The 14,173-nt window shown below is 66.2% G+C and overlaps 1 protein-coding gene across 23 annotated transcripts in view; it reads left to right on the top strand.

Annotated features, from left to right (window-relative positions):
* The window catches only part of KIF1A (kinesin family member 1A), an 87,054-nt gene that overhangs the window by 27,988 nt on the left and 44,893 nt on the right, over positions 1 to 14,173 (top strand). For 8 of the 23 annotated variants that reach the window (XM_061412873.1, XM_061412872.1, XM_061412871.1 and 5 more), the window contains exons 5-17: positions 430 to 495; positions 897 to 1,075; positions 2,054 to 2,165; positions 3,457 to 3,534; positions 3,869 to 3,934; positions 4,421 to 4,438; positions 6,809 to 6,884; positions 8,203 to 8,281; positions 8,830 to 8,972; positions 9,346 to 9,372; positions 10,393 to 10,604; positions 11,504 to 11,583; positions 12,657 to 12,732. In XM_061412873.1, coding sequence (XP_061268857.1) covers positions 430 to 495; positions 897 to 1,075; positions 2,054 to 2,165; positions 3,457 to 3,534; positions 3,869 to 3,934; positions 4,421 to 4,438; positions 6,809 to 6,884; positions 8,203 to 8,281; positions 8,830 to 8,972; positions 9,346 to 9,372; positions 10,393 to 10,604; positions 11,504 to 11,583; positions 12,657 to 12,732 — 1,212 coding nt within the window. The remainder of the gene's footprint in view (positions 1 to 429; positions 496 to 896; positions 1,076 to 2,053; positions 2,166 to 3,456; positions 3,535 to 3,868; positions 3,935 to 4,420; positions 4,439 to 6,808; positions 6,885 to 8,202; positions 8,282 to 8,829; positions 8,973 to 9,345; positions 9,373 to 10,392; positions 10,605 to 11,503; positions 11,584 to 12,656; positions 12,733 to 14,173) is intronic. The other 15 variants (XM_061412895.1, XM_061412894.1, XM_061412893.1 and 12 more) reach the window with 3 other exon arrangements.

The following is a 14,173-nucleotide window of genomic DNA, read 5'->3' as shown; positions in this document are numbered from 1 at the left end:
GACAGCTGCTGGTGGGGGCAGCTTTTCCTGGGGAGAGCTGTGAGGGCTGGTGGTCCAGGCAGGGAGAGGTGCTCAGGACAGGAGGTGCGCGCTAGGCAGGTCTCCAAATCTGAGCTGGTCAGTACTGGACTTGTCAGGGAGGGGAGAATTTCAGGCGGTCTGCAGCATGGTAGACCCTCTCCCTCATGCAGGTGAGGATGGTGGGAGGAGCAGGAGAGGGTCAGATGTCAGCCGGGGGACCCCTGAGTTATCAGAAGACAGTGACTCCTAGGCTGCAGGCTTTCTTGGTGCCTTTAATGTGGACCGTGAGGGTGTGGGAGGCGCTTGGGGAGCAGAATCCTTGCTGGGGTGCAGGAGCCCAGCACCTTGAGAAACAGGGCTCTGGGGACAGCCCAGCCTCACGTCTGACTGTATCCTCTATCCCGGCAGCTCTGCGAGGACCTCTTCTCCCGCATCAACGACACGACCAACGATAACATGTCCTACTCCGTGGAGGTAGGGCTCCCCACTGCCTGTCCCTTGGAGCGTGGCTTTTCTGACCTAAAGCCAGTCCCCCCACTGGTCGGTGCCCTTTTCTTGTCATTCTCGCATGTATGTTGCAAATATGCCCACCCCACGCTGGACGCTGGAAGGGGCAGTGTTATCTCCATGGTGTTTATTGTGCAGCTGCTCGGAGCTGCGTGGCTTGGCTGGGCTGTGGCCAAGGTGGTCCCAGTGTGACCTCCTTGGGCCAGCCGGCAGCATGGCCATGTGGGCAGGGCCAGGCAGGCGGGGGTAGACGGATACCTCTACTTACACATTCCAGCAGGGGCCCTGGTCCCAGTGGGTGGCTTGGGTACATGGTGTACCCTGTTTCCCCTGCCTCGGGGGTCCCTGATGTCAACTCTGTCCTGCAGGTCAGCTACATGGAGATTTACTGCGAGCGTGTCCGTGACCTCCTGAACCCCAAGAACAAGGGCAATCTGCGTGTGCGGGAGCACCCGCTTCTGGGTCCCTATGTGGAGGACCTGTCCAAGCTGGCGGTCACCTCCTACAATGACATCCAAGACCTCATGGACTCAGGGAACAAGGCCCGGTGTGTGCGGGTGACGTGCCCACACTCCCTGCCCACCCCACCACAAGCGCAGCCTCGAGTCTCTCCAAGGGAGACAGGGCCTTGGGGCGCCTGTTGGTGTCCCCGTGGTGTTGTTTGGGGCTCCCATTGGGCCTAAGGCCATTTAGGGCACATGACAGCCTGCGAGGGACCTCCAGCTCGCCCAGTGCAGAGGATGCCTTCACCTACACGGGGTCAGCTCCTCCTAGAGGGTCTGGTGATGGCTGCCCTGGCTGAGGCCAGGCTGGGAGGCCCAGCTCTGCCTTCTCGAGGCGTGTGGAGATGGCCAGCCTCAAGGCACTGCCAGCCACAAGTTATTGGTCTCCATGGCTGCAATGCCCTGGACCTCCCAGCCCAGGAGGGTCTGCCCTGGTTGTGGTGGCGACAGCCCCCATCTGCTATCCAGGGGCTCCTGGGAGGGTGAGGAAGACTGGGTCTGCAGCCGACGCCCGGCACTCTGTCGTGGCCCTGCAGGGGCCTCTCTGTGCAGGGAGCTGTCCAGCAGTGAGCCCAGCCTTTGGGCTTCCTCGGGGGCTCTGCATGTCGGTGGCATTGGGTCCAACCCTGGCCTCTGGTCAGGCAGCCTCAAGCCTTCTCCTGGAGCAACTGGGATGGGATGTGACAGTGGACCCCTCTTTCCCTTCCTGGGGGGCCTTTCCACGCCACCGTCCACAGACCACTGCCCCAGGCGTTGAGTGAGCAATAGCTGGGCTCTGCTGAACCCCTGGAAGCCGAGAGACCACCCCCCAGCCATGGTACCCCGAGTGCCAGGCTCGAGCTGGGGGCTGCAGGAGCCACAAGTGGCCAAGGTGGGCAGATGGCGTGGGCTCTGCCCGAGCTCTGACAAGATGGCCCCGAGGACAGACGTCTCATGTCCTCGCCAAGCAGGCTGGCACCACCAGTGGCCCTCACGTCCAACCGCAGGGCGCCAGGTGACCATATGTGGCTTCTGTTCCCCAGGACGGTGGCAGCCACGAACATGAACGAGACCAGCAGCCGCTCCCACGCCGTGTTCAACATCATCTTCACGCAGAAGCGCCATGACGCGGAGACCAACATCACCACAGAGAAAGTGAGCCGGCTGTGAGGGTGGGGCGGGGCGGGGCGGCGGTCAGGCGGGCAAGGAGACCAAGCTGGGTGTCAGCCTGCAAGGTGCAGGCGGCGCCTTCACGGGGCGCTGACCGTCCACAGCCCAGCTTGGGCCTCCCCTGAGAGGCCCCCTCATCTGGGCCTTGGGTGCCACCTGGGAGTGGGCGGGACTCAGCTGAGGGGCCGTGACCTTAGATCAGCCTCCCGCCAGGCAGTTATGGTGGAGCCCACGGGGCCCGGGAAGGGTGTCCCCTGGGCTGCACTGCAGGGCAGCCCCGCTGCCCGGGGACGCCTCAGGGTCCTCCCAGGGTGGAGTTGAAGGCCTCAGGTTGAGTGAGCGCCCATCACAGGCTGACCATGGGCCGCGGTGCAGGCTGGGGGCGACCCCCTTGACTGGCCGCCGGTGTCTGTGAGCACAAAGGAGAGCTTGTGCTGAACACCTCTCCCGCCCCGCCCCAGAGGCCCCTCCCACACGCAGGCCTCTCCCACGCGCCCCGCCCCAGAGGCCCCTCCCACGCACCCAGGCCTTGTGAGTGGGCCAGGACAGGGGCCTCGTCTCCTGGGGCTTCTGCCAGACACGCTGACTGAGGGTGCCGGAAGGGGCGGTGGGGCGGGCGCCCACTGTGGCCCTGACCCTAAGCGCCCTGTTTTCTCTGACGGCCCCCACGCCCACCCTGCCATCCAGGCCCGGGACAGTCGGCAGAGGGGCCCCTCAGTCCCTGATGATGCCAGGGTCGCCTCGGCTTGGCGCCGTCCTCCGGGGGCCTGGAAGGGCAGGAGTGCAGAACTGGGCCTGAGCTGGTCTGGCTACGGGCTGCCGCTCCCATCCTTCAGGCTCTGGGCACTGGGGGTTCCTGCCTGCAGCCTCTGTGGCTCCAAAGGGCGTGAGCCTCCCCCAGGAGCATGTGGCGGCCTGCCCAGGCTGGGCGAGTGCCGGGGTCCCTACCCATTGCTGGGGCAGCTGCACCCCCACAGGGCAGCTGACCAGTGGCGGAGGGGCTCTGGGAACTGGGCTCAGATCCCACCATACAGTGCGCCTGGCCTTGGAGTGGGTGACAGTGGCGGTGATGTGTGGGTGAAGAGCAGCCAGCACGCAGCGGGCAGCGGGGGGCGGGGGGTGGGGGGCAGCCTCCCCGGGCGCTGGGCTCGCACGGCAGAGCAGGAGGAGCTGACGGACGACACTGGCCCGGGAGGGTGGGCCCTGCAGGCTGCACCCGGGGGGCAGGCCCCATCGGGCATCGCGGCTCCTGCGTGTGACGCCCCTGTCCTCACAGGTGAGCAAAGTCAGCCTGGTGGACCTGGCTGGGAGTGAGCGGGCCGACTCCACCGGGGCCAAGGGCACGCGCCTGAAGGTAGGGCCGCCCACGAGGGTCCTCACCGCCGCCGCCTGCCCAGCGCGGCCTGATGCCCGGGTGGTCTCAGGGGAGGCGGAGCCCGCAGCTCAGGGGAAAATGGAGCAACACCCAGTGGGGGCGGCCGCAAAGGGTGGACGGAAGGGGAGTTGATTCCTGCACCCACTTTGGTCCTGCCTTCATAGGATGGGGAGGGCGGGAGGGTTCACAGGTCCCCCAGGCTGGGGGGCTGGGCGCTGGGCCTCCCATCAGGGCAGCTCAGCTCAGGTCGGGGTCCCACGGGAGCGAGGGCCTCCGAGGCCACCTGACACCCGGCCACATCATCCCCGTGCAGGAGGGAGCCAACATCAACAAGTCCCTGACCACCCTGGGCAAGGTCATCTCTGCGCTGGCCGAGATGGTGAGCGAGCCCCGGGTGCTGCAGCCTGGGGGACGGGGCAGGGGAGGGGGACGCTGGGAGCGGCCCCTTGTCCTGGTGCTGTCCGTTCTGTGGGGCTGGGCCCACAGAAAAGCACAGAGTGTGGGGACGGAGTCTCCGGCTGGAGGTGGAGCCAGGATCCTGTCGTTCCTGGAGCCTGTGAGACCAGGACGTGCCATCTCCCTCACGGGCCCTGAGGGTGGCCTTGGGCTCCAGGTGCTGTGACCCTGGGTGCCCCCCAGGCCGCCCGGCAGGAGGAGCTGAGACCCTCGAGTGATGGCTCGGCCTGGTGGAGGATGTGTGGGGGTGTGAACTCAGATTCCGCGCCATCCTGCTCTGAGGGCAGAGGGCAGAGCAAGGGCCGGTGGCCGTGACGGGCAGCAGTGGGGTGCGGGGGGCTGTGGGCAGAGCTGGGGCCTCCGCCCAGGCCCAGAGCTCTGTCCTCAGACTCTGTCTTCGCTTTTGCAGGATTCTGGGCCCAACAAGGTAAGCAGGGCTCCCCTGTTCTGGGGAAGGTCTCAGCCGTTGGTGGGAGGGGGAGGCCGTGGGAGCCCAGCACACAGCAGCCCTGCTCGGAGCTGGGCTGGGCCCGTGAGCGGAGAGCAGGCTGTGGGGCGGACGAGAGGCGGCAGGAGACCAGGAGATCCCTGGGAGCTAACAGGGACGAGCACAGGGATGAGCCTCGTACAGGACAGGGCTGGGCTGTGAGCGTGACCCGAGCGGGAGCCTCTTGTCGGCATGGCCTGGGGGGCGTCGCGGGAGAGGCGGCCCGGGGTCGGGGCCTGGGGGTCGTGGAGGAGCCGAGCGGGCAGGCGGCGCCGCTGTGCAGCTGTGCGGCCCTGAGTCCTGAGGCGGAGCCGAAGAGCTTGGTTGGTGTGAGGGGAGGGCACGGGCTTAGGACTCGTGAGGAGGCAGGAGAGGGGCCACACGAGCATCTGCGAGGAGCGAGCCCAGCTGTGTAGGTGCTCTGTGGATGTGTGTGAGGAGCCGTGGAGGAGGCGCGTGCCGTGGCAGGCGACCCAGAAGAGGTTGTGAGGAGCCCTGTGAGGGCGTGAGAGCGAGCGGGAAACGGGACTGTGAGGAGCCGAGAGAGGCTCTGGGCAGCTGTCGGGCCCGAGGAGGAGTGTGAGGCGACGCACACGCGGCTGCTGAGGAGCCGCGGGTGAGGGCAGGCCGTGCCGGGGAGGCAGACGTGACCCTGCGCGGAGACGGAGGGACTCTGGGGAGTCGTGAGAAGCTGTGTGGAGACCGAGACAGTGTGTGTGGAAGGCGTGGGAATTGTGTGCAGAGCTGGCACGGTGTGCGGGGCCGTGTGAGGACGCGTGTGGAGCCGCGGCTCAGCGGGAGCTGCTGGGGAGCGGCTCTGAGAGCCACGGAGCGCCCGTGCGAGGGACGAGATGAGGACCCACTGTGTGCAGAGAGGCGTGCGGAGACGCGGGAGCGGGCGCGCAGCACCGGGAGAGCCGGGCAGCCCTGTGGCACGGCGCTGGGGGCAGCGCGAGGGCCGGCGAGGGGGGCTGCGCACCAAGGTGTGAGTAGCGCGTAGAGACTGCGTGCAAAACTGTGAGGACTCGTGGGGATGCTGGGGAGCTGAGGAGATGTGAGAGGAAGTGTGTGAGATGCTGTGGGGAGTGTGAGGGGCGTGTGCATGGAGCCTGTGGTGAGTTATGAGAGGAGCCGTGTGAGGAGTGTGAGGGGCGTGTGTGTGGAGCTTGTGGTGAGTATGAGAGGAGCCGTGTGAGGAGTTGTGTGGGGATGCATGAGAAGACGAGTGGACACGTATGTGTGACCTGTGGGAGCTGTGAGGAGTGTGAGGGACCCCGTGACAAATGGTGACAAGCTGTTGGGGAAACACGAGAAACTCTGTGAGGAGGTGCGGAGCTTAGGTGAGACACTGAAGAACCGTGTGATGAGCCGGCGCGTAGCTCGGCGAGCGGAGCGGGAGGAGCCGTGTGGGGCGCTGCGCGAAGGACCGAGGAGGGACTGTCAGGTGCTCTGACTTCCAGGAGCTGAGCAAGATGGTTTTGAGGACCAGTTGAGGGTCAGCCCTGGACGCAGGAGCGCGGGTGCCCGCAGGTAATGAGGCCGAGGGCCCGGCCTGACCTGCTCCCCAGCGGCGTCAGGAAGCAGCTGGCTGGGACGTGCTGGGAGGCAGCCACAGGTTGGCTGTGGGCTGGTGAAGGCTGGCGGCATCTGGACGCACCCTTGGGCTGCCATGTAGGGAGCAGCTGGCAGGGGGTGGCCGGGTGGCAGGCAAGACAGTGAGGTTCAGGGGCGAAGGTCCCGGGGCTGAGGTGCTCGGGCCATGCAGACGGAGCAGAGGGAACAGCCTTTGAGGGAGCTGCCAGCCAGGACCCCTCGTGGGGTGACTGCGTGACTGGGGCATTTACTGTGGAAACGAGTCTGACAGAGGCGGCAGAGGTTCACCCTTGAGGATTAAGTGATAGAAACACAAGGTGGACATCGAGTCTGTCACCACCAAGTTTGCAAAGGAAGGCCTCCCTGGGCCAAGGAGGAGTTCTGGGGGCTGGACGCTCTCAAACCCGCTCAGTAACCCCCGCCCCACAGCCAGGACTTCCAGGCCTCGGTCCTGCAGGCTCCCCTCGGGGCCTGAAGAGCAGCAGCCCGTGTCTGTGTGGCTCCCGAGGGGCCTGGGACAGACAAGGGGAGGCTGAGGAATGTGCTGGCAGGTCCCCAGTTCCAGTTCCAGCGGGGGCGCCCTGGGTCTGGGGGGAGAGGCCGTGAGGGCAGACCCAGCCGCGAGCCCTGGGCAGCCAGCCCGCGCTCCCCATCTGTGCCCCCCTGACCCCACCTCAGGTGGGCTCGGGGCTGACCTTGGACGCCCGTCCCCCACAGAACAAGAAGAAGAAGAAGACAGACTTCATTCCCTACAGAGACTCGGTGCTGACCTGGCTCCTCCGGGAAAACCTAGGTGAGGACTCGCCCGGCCTGGGACCTGACACCTGCCGGGCACCACCTTCACCCCCGCTCTGTCTCGGAGGGCACCCATCCTTCCCTGGCTGAGCGGTGAGCCCAGGGGCTCTTCCCGGGGGACCAGAGCGATGTCAGCAGTGGGTTTACGCCACCAGGCTGGGGGCAGGTGGCCCTCGGGGCCGCAGACCTGCAGTCCCCACATCGGTGCCCCTGGCTCGGGGCACTGGCGCCCTGACCGTCACAGGGACTTGCCTCCCCCTGTCTGTGACCCCTGGGAGCCCTGCTGGCTGTCCGGAGCTGGCTTCCTTCCCCGCCTTCCCCTCCAGCTGAGCTCTGAGCCAGTGAGAGGGAGATGGAGCCTGAGACACCCCAACACCCATGTGTTCTGCCCAAACTGGCCCTGGGGTCCGCGCTGCCTACCCTTACAGCAGGGTGCAGGGGCTGGGGGGACTGATGTCCAGAAGGGTGAGCTGAGTCCCGGGCTGCTGTGGACGGCTGGGGCTCTGGGGCCTTCCTTGGCTGCATGGCTACCAAGGGCCATGACCCTGACCCCCAGAAGCAGCCTGGCTGCTCTCTGGTGTGGGCCTCATCGGGTGCAGTGCCAGGCCTCCTGGTGGAGAAGAGGGTAGGTGGGAGACGGGGTGAAAGTGCCCCCCGGGGGGAACACGAGAGTCTCAGGAGTGTGTGTCCCGTCACCCGGCCTCTCCCCCGGGGCCACACTCAGGCCCCGCCCCAGGGTGGGCATTGCACCCCTAGTCCTTCACACTGCCAGCCCGCAGTCCCTGGGGGGCCGCACCCTGAGAACGCTGCCCCGGGACACAGGTCCTTGGGGTCAGTGTGTCCAGAGCCCCAGCAAGGGCAGGACAAGGAGCAAGCCTGGGGCCGCCCCAGCCCTGGCCCGACAGGACCTGCTGCCCAGAGGAGAACGGAGTCAGATGGCCGATTGCCTCGTGCTGTGCGTGTCCTCACGCTGCATCTGGGAGACCAGGCTGGGAGTCTGGTGGGAAACACATCCCAGATGACAGAGACCAAAGTGAAATCTCTATTGGACACAAACAGTCCTTATCCACTAGTAAATGCCGTAAAACCCCCGCAACGTGCCTCTTTATCATAGGGATTTCTCCCAAATGTGAGAAAAACGTTTTTTTATGTAGAAGACAAGCAAGCCAGGTGCCTGGCTTGAGAGGGAGGCCAGCCTCCCTCCTGCCGTCTGCTCCCTCCCAGTGGCCCGCTGTGGGGGGGCACCAGGAGGGTGGGGGATGGGATGGGTGGGCGGGGATGACCCTCCGTGGCAACCGACGGGTCTCTTCCCACAGGCGGGAACTCCAGGACCGCAATGGTGGCGGCGCTGAGCCCCGCAGACATCAACTATGACGAGACGCTGAGCACCCTGAGGTGTGTCCCGAGGGGGCTGGGGTGGTGGGAGCGGACCCTGCAGGCGCCTCCAGGGGGGCCGGCTCCGCTGGGTCCCTCAAGGCTCCCAGTGGCCGGCAGGGCCCCCAGGACTTCACGGGCCTCTTGTGTGTCCCACCGCTTGTGACCTCGAGTGGCCCCGGGACCCCGAAACGAAGCTGGGAGAGCAGTGCTCTCAGCTGAGTGGTTCACTCCGACCTGCAGGCCATGGAGCCACTGGGGGTCTTTAATGAGCCCCCAGGGACAGGCGTGTCTGCAGGTCCTGCTGGCCAGGGCGTTCTCGCCTCCTGGCAGGGAACACATAGAGCTGGGGTGCAGGTTAGACTGCTCCGTGCACCCCGGGGCCACAGGGCCGAGTGGGAAAAGATCCCCGTGGGGAGAAGATCCCCCCCGGTCCCCTCCCCTCCTGGGGCCTTGGTTTCCCCAAGTGCTGAGCCCCTGTAGGGCGGTGCCCCACAGGTGGGTGCAGGCGGGGCTCCAGGTGCCCTCGGCCGCCAGGCGCGCAGCCCCCAGTGCCCCTTGCCTCCCAGGTACGCCGACCGGGCCAAGCAGATCCGCTGCAACGCTGTCATCAACGAGGACCCCAACAACAAGCTGATCCGAGAGCTGAAGGACGAGGTGACGCGGCTGCGGGACCTGCTCTACGCCCAGGGTCTGGGCGACATCACCGACAGTGAGTGTCTGTGCCCGCCTGTCCCCGCAGGGCAGTGGGGCTGCGGCCCCAGCTCCTTCCTGGGCCCACCACCCGCCGATGGCGGCCCTTGTGGCCCGAGGTCCAGGCTCTGCTGCGGGTTCTAGGGCTGAGTGGCCTCTGGGTGGGGGGCCAGGGTCCTGGTCCTGGAGGGACCTGGCGGGCGGCGTGTTCGGGTTTGCAGCTGGCCCGAGCAGGCCAGCAACGGCTTTCCTGGAAGCCGCATGGGCAGGAGGCGCCGGGCCGCCCCCGCGCCCGCCGAGGACCACCGCCCTGCCTGAGGCCTGGCCTAGGACGCGCCCTCTGGAGGCAAACCTGGTCTTCTGTTTCTGTCTCTCCCACGCCTGCCCCGCAGCCGGCACTGTGCCCGGAGGACCCAGATGTGTGTATCCCCTGCTCTCTGTGCACCCCGCTTCCGCCGGCCTGTGGGTGTAGGGCAGCACGGGGCGGGTGCACCCTCTCTGCAGCCGTCCCCTCCTTGGGGCTGGAGGACCAGCGTCCTCTTACTCACGCGCCCTGCGGGCCATGCTCCTGGCTCACCCCCTTGTCTGCTGGGTGACTAAGGCAACGGGGAGGCCTGGAGCAGCCAAGGCCTCTTGAGGCTGAGCATGGCTGAGGTCAGGCTCTGACCCCCATGTTTCTAGAGGCCTGGGAAATGCTGAACATCAGCACAGAGACCAGGACAGCTCGGTGGCTGGCTCTGTCCCGGCCTCCCTTGACCTCACCCAGCCCAAGCCCCCTCCCTTGGAAATGCAGGAGTCTGCTGCCAGGCCCCTCTGGCCTGCGTCTCCCACTGGCCCTGGGCAGGAGAGCAGCTGGGTGCCCCTTCCCCACCCAAAAGCCGTAGGCCGCCCTTGACTTCCCCGGCACCCCGTGCTGCCCTACGCTTGCCGCTTCTCTGCTGTGTGTCTGCTTCTGCCAGGAATGGGCCGGGCACCTCCCGCCCCAGGGGGTGTCACAGCGCCCGCCTCCCAGCCACGGGGGTCTCAGAGCAGTGTGTGGGGTGGAGGAGCGGGAGCCCCCTTGGAGGTCCCACAGCTGACTCTCTGCCAGGGAGCTCAGTGGGGTCGGCAGTGCAGCCCAGCCCCCACAGCTCAGGGCTCCAGTGGGCATGTAGGGTGGTGGAGCAGGTGAGGATAAGTGTCAGGGCTAGGGTTCAGGGGGCTGCCGGCTGGGGACAGCAGGGGCGGTGGGCAGGAGGGCAGGGGGGTTGGTGAGCGGGCAGGGGAGCAGAGGCCCCGGGAGGGGGGTGGCGGCGGGGGCAGCCTTGCATGCGCTCGCCCGGGCGCCCAGCTCCTTCCTGGTCCTCGTGTGCTGCCTTCCTCCCACCCGTCTCCTGCTTTTTCCCAACTCGGTCTTTCTTTTCTCTCCTCCCGTCTGTCTGCCCCCCTTCCTCCCATAGACGTGTCCGACCTTGAGAACAATAACCGTAGCCGTGGCGGGGTGGAGCTGAACCCAGCCCCTGACAATCTCTCCACAGTGACCAGCGCCCTGGCGGGCATGAGCCCCTCGTCCTCGCTCTCGGCCCTGTCCAGCCGTGCCGCCTCCGTGTCCAGCCTGCACGAGCGCATCTTGTTTGCCCCGGGCAGCGAGGAGGCCATCGAAAGGCTGAAGGTGAGGCAGGGCCGGGCTCAGGTGGTGAGCACGGGGCCCGAGACCCCTCCTCTCGGACGGTCACAGGCAGAGGGTCAGAGGCGGCGTGAGCAGTGCCAGGAGACGCGGCTGCATCCTGGCCCCAGACCTGCTGGTGCCCGCCCAGGGACCCAGTGCTCCCTGTCCAGGATCGCGGGGCCCATCTGCTGAGCAGGGCGGGCGGGTGTCCCAGAGCCTCTGCGTCCCCTCCTGGGTCTCCATGCTCGCACCCGCCCTGGCATAGCCACCCACCCCCTGGCTGGCCATAGGCAAGCTGCTTGTAGGGTTCTGGTTACTGGCTTCCTTCAGCAGATGGGTACTCAGTGCCGGCTGTGAGCAGTGGATGGTGAGCCCACCGTGGAGACTGAAGGGACTCCGGGGACAAAGGCACAGGGGCCGGACCCGGCCTGACGCGGGGGCGTGCGGTCACCCTGGGGCGTAGGCCCCCTTATGCTGGGGGACCAGCAGAGTGTGGGTTTCACCTGCGGTGTGGGATTCCACCAAGGACATGGGGGTCCCACCGTGGCTGGGGGTCCCGGAAGGGAGTGGGGAGACGGCATGGAAATGGGATGCATCGTCCGTCTCTCCGCAGTCAGGGGATACCTGAGCCTCGGAACCAGCAACTTGGCATCTCGACATGTGCTTCTCTTCCAGGTGTAGTCAGCCTCCGCTCTGTTCTCTGTCCACAGGACAGACGTGCCTTCTTTGCACGTGCTGACCCTCAGCCCTTCACCTTGATCTTTCAGACTTCGTGCTGCCTAGATGGACCAGAACTGGGGTGTTGGGCCCTGGCTACTCATCTCCCCTTTGCCTGGCACCCAAGCCTCTGTGCACTGCCTGCCCCCAACCCTGACCTCATTCTTTTCTGTCTCCCTTCCCAGGAGACAGAAAAGATCATCGCTGAGCTCAACGAGACCTGGGAGGAGAAGCTGCGGCGGACGGAAGCCATCCGGATGGAGAGGTGGGTGCTGGGGGCTGGGGACCAGGCCATCTGATGGAGAGGTGGATGGTGGGGGCTGGGACCAGGCCATCTGATGGAGAGGTGGATGGTGGGGGCTGGGACCAGGCCATCTGATGGAGAGGTGGGAGCTAGGGGGCTGGGGACCAGACCATCTGATGGAGAGGTGGGAGGTTGGGGCTGGGACCAGGCCATCTGATGGAGAGGTGGGTGGTGGGGGCTGGGACCAGGCCATTTAATGGAGAGGTGGGTGGTGGGGCTGGGACCAGGCCATCTGATGGAGAGGTGGGTGGTGGGGGCTGGGACCAGGCCATCTGATGGAGAGGTGGGAGCTGGGGGGCTGGGGACCAGACCATCTGATGGAGAGGTGGGTGGTTGGGGCTGGGACCAGGCCATTTAATGGAGAGGTGGGTGGTGGGGCTGGGACCAGGCCATCTGATGGAGAGGTGGGTGGTGGGGGCTGGGACCAGGCCATCTGATGGAGAGGTGGGAGCTGGGGGGCTGGGGACCAGACCATCTGATGGAGAGGTGGGTGGTGGGGGCTGGGACCAGGCCATTTAATGGAGAGGTGGGTGGTGGGGCTGGGACCAGGCCATCTGATGGAGAGGTGGGTGGTGGGGGCTGGGACCAGGCCATCTGATGGAGAGGTGGGAGCTGGGGGGCTGGGGACCAGACCATCTGATGGAGAGGTGGGAGCTGGGGGGCTGGGGACCAGACCATCTGATGGAGAGGTGGGTGGTGGGGCTGGGACCAGGCCATTTAATGGAGAGGTGGGTGGTGGGGGCTGGGACCAGGCCATCTGATGGAGAGGTGGGAGCTGGGGGGCTGGGGATCAGACCACCTAATGGAGAGGTGGGTGGTGGGGCTGGGACCAGGCCATCTAATGGAGAGGTGGGAGGTGGGGGCTGGGACTCTGTGCCCAGCTCTGGGGTCTTGCAGCCAGGGCTCCCACGCCTGTCACCAGTGGCCCCACTGACCTGACCCCCAATCAGGGGAGCAGTCCCTGCAAGGGGCACCTGAACCCACAGACCAGATGAAGCCCTGTGTGGGTGCTGACCCCTCACTCTGACCCCCAGGGAAGCACTGCTGGCCGAGATGGGCGTGGCCATGCGGGAGGACGGTGGCACGCTGGGGGTGTTCTCTCCCAAAAAGGTAGGAGCCGATCCGTTCCCTGGGCTGCCCCAGCATGGATGGAAGGGGGACCTGCAGCCCTCGGCAGCTGTCAGCTCCTGGGGGCAGGGAAGCGGGCTCCGGGCACCCGGCCACGCTCACCCACAGCCATTCCTTCCCTGTGTGGCCCCTCGCCGCCCCCCAACCCCTGCTCACCACGGGATGTCTCTGTGGCCGAAGGACATCAGAGAGGTCACTTAGCTGCCTGAGGGGTGGGCTGGGCCCCTTAGGTTGAGACTGGGTTCCTGAAACAGTGGGAGCCAGCACCCCCTCAGGAGCCTGCAGGGTGGGGCTGGGGGACACGAGCCAGGAGCCAGCTGTCCTCTTGGAGGTTAGCTGAAATAAGTCCAGCCGTCCCAGGAGGGACTCCTCTTCTGCACCTAGCCCGGCTTGCCCATGGCCCAGGACCTCACGTGGAACCAAGCCCCACCCCCTGTTCTGTAACTCAAGTGGGGCAGAGCATGAGCACTGGGGAAAAGTCTCTGTGGTTCTAGAACACAGACCCCCCCTCCTCTGCCAAAGATCGCTAGACCCTTAGAGCCCTTAGGAGCCACGCTTCAGGCCCGGAAGCCTTCCTGGAGGCAGTGGCAGCCCGCTGTGGCCCCAGCACAGGATTCCTCAGGCCCTGGCCCTGCCGCTTCTTTAGCAAGGGAGTGCCTGGCTGACTTTTTATCTCACAAAAGGGCTTCTGTGTTTGCCTGTCTTGGAGCTGGCGGCACATGAAGCCAGTGCTGTGCCGCTGGGGCCCCAAGGGAAGAGGAGAACGGGGCACCTGTGTGAGGGCTCATCCCTCAGGGTGGCTGCTCCCTGGGGACAAAGCTGGGCCCCCCTCAGGCTGTGTCTGCACCCCGCCCGCTAGCCAGGGAGCAGCACGTGTGGAGGCCCAGAGGCAGGAGGGAGGGTGCCTGGGGCCATGGGGCCCTGGGCGGGGGGCAGTGGCGCCCTGGGGGTGCTTCACATCTGTCCAGATAGGCTTTTAGTTTTGTTTGGGATTCATTACATGTGGCAGGGCGCCCTGTCCATGGGAGGGGTGCCTTGTCCCTCGTGGGGGGCGGCTCTCTGTCCCTGGGAGAGTGCTCATGGGAGGATGCCCCATCCCTGGGGGATGCCCCGTCCCTGGGGGGTGCCCTGGGAAGTGTGCAGAGCTGGGGTACAGGGTACACAGGCCCTCGGGGCACCAGTTGCGCAGTCTTTTGGCTTTGTTGGTGGCAGAGGGATTTGTTGGTGGCACAGGCCTGGACACTGACCAGGAGGGGGCTGGCCCTGGAGACTGCCCCAGACGTCTCCTCTGGAGACGCGCAGGACACTCTCCCGGGAACAGGGTGGCTGGAGATGGTCTGTCCTGTGTCTGATGACCAGGTCGCCCTGACCCTGTGCTGAGTACTGAGGGGCCCCAGGGGTTTGTACTGAGGGTGTGGACAGC

This window comes from Bos javanicus, chromosome 3 (assembly GCF_032452875.1).
Source record: "Bos javanicus breed banteng chromosome 3, ARS-OSU_banteng_1.0, whole genome shotgun sequence".
NCBI lineage: Eukaryota > Metazoa > Chordata > Mammalia > Artiodactyla > Bovidae > Bos > Bos javanicus.
This window is presented reverse-complemented; position numbering and strand designations above follow the sequence as displayed.